The 6,570-nt window shown below is 46.0% G+C and overlaps 1 protein-coding gene across 1 annotated transcript in view; it reads left to right on the top strand.

Annotated features, from left to right (window-relative positions):
• The first annotated feature begins 4,238 nt into the window (after window positions 1-4,238).
• Window positions 4,239-6,570, top strand: part of IPMK (inositol polyphosphate multikinase) — an 18,950-nt gene continuing 16,618 nt past the window's right edge. The window contains exon 1 of the mRNA XM_015428147.1: window positions 4,239-4,617. Within this exon, the coding sequence (XP_015283633.1) occupies window positions 4,401-4,617 (217 nt within the window). The 5' untranslated portion in view covers window positions 4,239-4,400. The remainder of the gene's footprint in view (window positions 4,618-6,570) is intronic.

The following is a 6,570-nucleotide window of genomic DNA, read 5'->3' as shown; positions in this document are numbered from 1 at the left end:
AAACTTTCTTTTTTATTTTTTTTCCTTTTTTTTTTTTAATTTTTTTGAAAAAAAACCCAAAAAAACTTCAGGAAAAAAAAACCCCCCCCCCCCCCCCCCCCCCCGGATTATCTCACTCGTGTGACTGGGGCCAGGGGTGGTTTGCCATTGCCTGCCTCTGCATAGCGTTCCTGGCCTTCATTGGTGGTCTCCCATCCAAGTACTAACCAAGTATTTAGCCACCCAGATTGGGCTAGCCTGGGTCATCCAGGTCAGGAGCTTATATCTCCTTACCTGCTTTGAAACAGCAAGTTACTGTTTGCTGTAAAGATGTGATTACATAGAAATGTGGCAGTCTTAATCACTAAGCAGCTGGGTTTTTAATCTTGTCTAAAGCAAGTTATTACACTTAATGTTAAAGGAATATACAAATAGGTGTTCCCTGAGGGCTGCACAATTTCATGAATGTGTGCAAAAAAGAAAGCTTCGTTGGACCACAGTTGTGTAACTAGTTGCTTGCGTAGTTTGGGTGTGGTAAATTAATTTATGCTGCTGGTACCTGGTAACCTTCCTAACTATTTTGAGTGTAGAGTTACCTGCACCCTTTCCTTTATCAAGTCCTTCCATGGATCTGTAAGAATAGGAAGATGTTTGTCATTTGCAGGACAAAAACCCTTCTGCCTTCCCCCCCCCCCCACCTTATAAGATACTTTCCAGCCTATACTCATGGTCTTATGCTCATGTATACAAAACGCAAGCATCTCTTCTTACACTGTACAAGCATATCATGTGTGGTGTACTTGTCAGTCCACGTACCACATTCTGGATGGATAACATTTTTACAGTTGCTGGAATATAATCAGCTCACTAATTATTCTGTATCCCAGAAAACAGGTAAAGCTATAGAAGCAGATCTGAGCCAAAACGTAACTTCATCAGTCCTGTGCATCTTAACAGTAAGCTTTGTTCAGTTTGGGGTTATGAATAAACATGCATAGGATAGTACAGTTGCTGTTCCTTCCCATAATAATGGGCTGATTATTGCCAGTAGCTGAGGTTGATACTGCCAACATCAAACAATGGTTTGGAAATAATGAAGTGTATTTAACTTTATTTTGGATTGCTTTCATACAAGAGAGTATGGGGAAATTCCTGTGAAAGCATGATTCACACATAACTTCTGGCATCAATACATCGCCTTCAAAAATCTAAAATTGTATTGGCTCAATAGAACAGGAAGCAGAGCCTTGAGAAGCTCTAACAAGTTCCCTCTCAAAACCAAATTGTTACGAATTGCTATTTTTTCACATTTTTGTACTGGATAGAAAATATAGATTTGAAGAAGGCCTTGCACTGTGTGGGACTAGACAACATCATGTTAAGCTCTCCCCAAACCAAAAAAGAGAACCTAGGGTAGTCTCTTAGAAAAAACCCTAAGTAGGATGAAAGTATTCCTGAACTCAGCCATGAAGAGATTCCAGAGAACATTTGATGATAACCTGGAACTGTACTTTTAAATGTTCTCTGGAATCTCTTTGAAGTGTGTTGCGTGCTCAGGAATAAAGCCAACCCCCCCCCCCAGGTCCTCTCTTCTGGTTTGTGTGAGCTTTTTTGTTCATATATTGTAGCCCAAAAATCAACATTCAAGAGCTTTCTATCTGTTAACACTGCCTCAGTTTGCATTCTACCTGTGTTGCTAGCTAGTGCTCATAATTTCTTCTAGGGTGCCCTGACCTGGATAGCCCAGGCAAGCTGGATCTCGTCAGATCTCAAAAGCTAAGGAGGGCCGACTCTGGCAAGTATTTGGATGGGAGATCTCCAAAGAATACCAGAGCCGGAAGGCAGAAGCAGGCTATCAAGGCACTTCTCTGAAAGTCCTCCATGCCCCAGTAGGTGGCGCCAGAGGTCGGTATGACTTCTAGACACAGGCATGTTTGCACACACACACACACACACACAAAATGCAACCTCCCCCCCAAATAAGACGGGGACCGCAAAGGATGAGATGGTTAGACAGTGTCATAGATGCAATGAACATGAAGTTGAGCAAACTTCAGAGGACGGCGGAAGACAGGAAGGCCTGGCGTGATCTGGTCCATGGGGTCGCGAAGAGTCGGACTCGACTGTGCGACTGAACAACAACAACAAAAAAATGATAAAATATTTCTGGCATTGTTTCCTGACGGGCAAGAGGTATTTTGAAAATCTGTTGTGAGTGGCCTGTGAGTATATTATGCAAGAATTATTTTATTGTGTCTGAGTTTGTAACACCAACTACACTACGGTTTCTCAGGAATATCCCAGTTGTAAGATGAGAAGGGACATTCCTCTGAAAAGCATGATTCATGCATGGTTCCTGGCATTAGTGCATATCTCTATTACAGGGAGATAAGGTATTGGGTAATTTTTCATGGGCTAATGGCTGTTGCTGCTGTTAAGTGTTTGAGCTTTATTCTTCAGGTTTAGAAAGGGTGAGAAAAGTTCCAAATGGGAGTGAACTCAGTTTGCACAGTGAAGTAACTGGAGTATTTGAACTAGGGGTGGTAGCTGACAGTTCTGTGTTCCAAAAAAAGAAGCCTAGCAGTAGGGAAGGGATTTGCATGAAATGAGCAGCATTTCCTAACATTGATGATACGGTGTGAATTCTCTTGTACATGAAGCCTTTCCCTCCTGCTCCTAGCTGTGGGGCTGTGCTCTGCTCAGCAGCAGACTTCCTAACTGAGGCTTGGCATGGAGGATGTGGTTGATTCCTGGATGCAATTTAGCCTGCCTCTAGCTCCAGAGGAACAATAGCAACATTTCTAAAATGCATGAGGGGAAGGTGTTAAATACCAAGTACTTCAGATGCTATGTTTTGATCTGCAATTGCCTGCTGTTACAGCACAATTTGTACACAGTGTTGGACAGAGTGGGCACCCATCTTTTCCCTGTTGAAGTTCAACAGTTCTAAGTTAATGAAAGTAAATTACTAAATTGCTTATACTACTGCTAATCTTTTTGATGAATGATCCCATGGCTGCGATCAAACACGTTTTACTAATATGGCACATGGTAGGTTGTCATAGGCACGGCTGATGTTTTTTCATTTTGGCAGTAAGCCATGCTTTTTACTGCTCGGGAAAAGATGGTTGGTAGCAGTAAAGAAGATTCTCCAAAATTCTTCCATTTAGTACTTCTGTACACTGTCTTTTCTGTTCTGTTTCAGGAAGGTCTTACTCCTTCCTCTCCCCAAAGCGATCTTTAACACATGAAGCTGCTTTATACTGAATCTGATCCTTAGTCTATCAATGTTAGTACTGCCTACTCAGACTGACAGCAGCTCTCCAGGGCCTCAGGCAGAGGTCTTTCAACATCATGTACTACCTGATCCTTTTAACTGGAGATGCCAGGGTTTGAACCCGGAACCTTCTGCATGCCAAGCAGATGCTCTATCACTGAGCCACAACCCTTCCCCCAATCTTGATGTTTAGAGTGGGTGGCTTTTCATTAAAAAAAAAAGTGGAGACCAAGTTAACCCCCTCCACACTTTTGGGAGGCTACGTCCTGCTGTAACCATCTACAGGTTCTCCCAAAACTCTCTGATTAAGGGATTGAACCTTAAGGGAACGTGCTATGGACAGTCATTGCACTGATACAACTATGAGCATGTCCATTCCTTGCCAGAGGTAAGGTCTATGCTATGGTTATCTGCTTAGAATCGAAAGCTGGGAGTCTCGGGCTGTTTGAATCAGTTTTACCTTGCTGTTCGCCACTTCTATGTGCTTTAGTTTGCATAGGAACAGGATCCAGACTGCCTGCATCCTGCCTCATACTATGAACAGGTTTCTGCCAAGGCTCAGTTTGCTACGAGATTCATCAAGATGGGTAGCCGTGTTAGTCTGTAGCAGTAGAAAACAGCAAGAGTCCAGTAGCACCTTAAAGATTAACAAAATATGCGGCAGTTCAGGACCACAATACTGCAAGTTGTGTCTCTGAGCCTGAGCAGAGTGCCCTCCGCTCTCACTACTACCTGGTCGCAGTTCATCCCATACGGACCGACAGCAAGGGCTACGCGCCGTCAGAAGTCTCGCCTAGCCCCTGCGCTCACTCCCCTTGGAGTAATTCAAGCGCTGCCCCTTTCGCCTCACGTTTCAGATGGCTGTACGGGAAACTCCCGGGCAAGCCTTGGGACCTAGTGGCGTCAGTCACCGTAAGGCGCAAGCGCCCCTCGACGCGCGCATGCTCAGTGCCTGCATGGTGCTGCCCGTGCATAGTGCCGCTTAGTCAGTCGAGCCCGAGCGGCTGAGGAGGTCGGGTGGCTGCGCCGCTCTCCGAGGGAAGCGCTGCTGACGTCGGGGGCGCGCGATGGAGCCGCGGGCCTTCGCGGGGCGGCGGGCCGGGGGCCGAGGCAGCAGCGGCGGCGGCCCTTGAAGGCGGGGAGGATGTGGCAGCCGCGGAGGCCGCCCCAGGAAATGGCCACCGAGCCCCCGCGCGGCGCGAAGAGTGCCGAGGCCGAGCGGCTCCCCCGGGGCGTTCAGCCCAGCCCAGCCGCCTCGGCGGAGGAGGCAGAGGAGGATGGAGGGCAGGTCCCGTTCTTCAACGGCTGCGTGCCGCTCTCCCATCAGGTGGCCGGGCACATGTACGGCAAGGATAAGGGCGGTAAGTCGGCCGGGGCTGGGCGGGCGGGGAAACGAGAAACACCCCGAAGGCGAAAGTTGGTCCCGGGGGGCGGGGAGGTGGGAGCGAGCTGTGGCCGCGTAGCCTCATTTTCTCCCCGGGCAAGTTTATCTGGATATTTGCCTTCGGGGGGCTTTAATTGGAAGGGCGCGCTGGTGATGCCCAGCAGACTCTTTTTGCTTGAGTCTGCCTGCAAAAAATCCCTGTTCCCCGTTTTTCCGCCTTCCTCTCGTTTTGCATTGCTCCAATTACGTGCTTTCAGTGGTGTCTGCTCCTGAGGTTTGGGGGCTTTGGGGAAAGAAAAGCCCAGAGTGTGAAATATTACCTCTGGCAGGTGTCATTTATCACACCTCCATTTTCCTTAGTTTAAACCTCTGTTTTTAGAATTCCACCCTGTTCACTGGTTTGAGCTGCTAGGGCTTAGGGGTTTTGCCGTGGCACCCTGAGCACGGTTAATGGTGGAAAGCGCCATCCAGTCACAGCTGATTTATGGAGACCCTGGAGGGATTTCCAAGGCAAGAAACAAACGGAGGTGGTTTGCCATTGCCTGCTCTCTGCATAGCAGCCCTGGACTTCCTTGGAAGGAACCCATCCAACCCTGCTTAGCTTCTGAGATCTAATGAGGTTGGCCTTCCCTGGCCCATGTAGGTCAGGGCAAGAATGGGCTGCAGCCAAGTCATGGCAACCCCATCCACAGGGTGTTCCAAGCAAGAGGCAAACAGAAGTGGTTTGCTAGTGCCTTCCTCTGTCTGGCAACCCAAGTCTTCCTTGGTGGTCTCCCATCCAAATCCTGCTCAGCTTCCAAACTCAGACGCCTGGGCTAAACTGGGCTATTTGGGCTGCTTAAGCACTGCTACACGCTTAAATCCATTGAAGTCAGTGGTCTTAGAAGGACGTAACTCTGTGTAAAGCAACACTGTTAGGAAATATAAAAGCCCAAAGTGTATGGAGTATCATACGTGGCAGGTGTTGTTTGTTTGTTTACCACAGACCAGCAGACTATGTGGGTCATTTTATTGCTATTTTCTCAACACAGTAGTTAGGTGGATTAACTTGTGACAATATGGTTTTCTCATGGTGATATATAAGGAACTTTGTTGGCTGCTCACTGCCCAGTAATTCCATTAAGTAGGCTAGGCTGAAAAAGTGTCATTCCTTTATGGCCATCAAGTAGTTTTGTTGCCCCAAAGCTAGTTGCTGTTTTGACAGTGCCTTGATATCTAATTTGATAAGAAGTACCATCTTAAACAGAAATATTAATATCTGAGAATGTTTGAAGTTTAGAAATTTGAATTTTAAGTCTGGAGACCATGTAGAACTTGCCTTTAAGCTCCATTTCTTTGTTCCAGTGATCTTATGTGATTTTGTACTTAGTAGTTAGCAGTAATTTTCTGCTTCTCTGTGTATATTTATTTATATTTAATTTTATTCATTCGATTTATACCCCCCCTCCCCGCAAGCAGGCTGAGTTAATGAAGTTATGCTAGAATCAGCACAATTTGCTTTCTAGTTTCTCATGGCTTTGTCCCCTCCCTCCCTCCCTTCCCCTGATCTCCTTTATTCTAGTTTAAATCTTTAGAAGCTGTATAAGGTTCTAGCTTTTCTTGTTGATAGCCACATATTATCTCTTTATCTGATATGTACAACATTAATATTGATAAAGAGGAAAATTTGAAGAAGGGAACAATTCTGTTCCTCCCTGTCCCGTTTAAAAAGTCTGGAGAATGGTAAAATATGTTACATTGAGCATACCAGAGGATCCCAAAGCTCACTGCTTAATAAATAGAGATATCTCTTATTGTAGTTTGCCACAGGGAAACAGTAGAAAGAATAAACAGCCCTGTTTTGCGTAAACAGAATAATCGGTATTCGTCAGGGAGAGTTTTCGTCACTGTGGAAAATAATGTAATCCTCGTAATCCTAGATTGTCTCTTG

The sequence above is a fragment of the Gekko japonicus genome, unplaced genomic scaffold (genome assembly GCF_001447785.1).
Source record: "Gekko japonicus isolate JY-2015 unplaced genomic scaffold, Gekko_japonicus_V1.1 scaffold1385, whole genome shotgun sequence".
Taxonomy (NCBI): domain Eukaryota; kingdom Metazoa; phylum Chordata; class Lepidosauria; order Squamata; family Gekkonidae; genus Gekko; species Gekko japonicus.
Note: the sequence above shows the minus strand (reverse complement) of the source record. Positions and strands in the feature narration are given on the sequence as shown.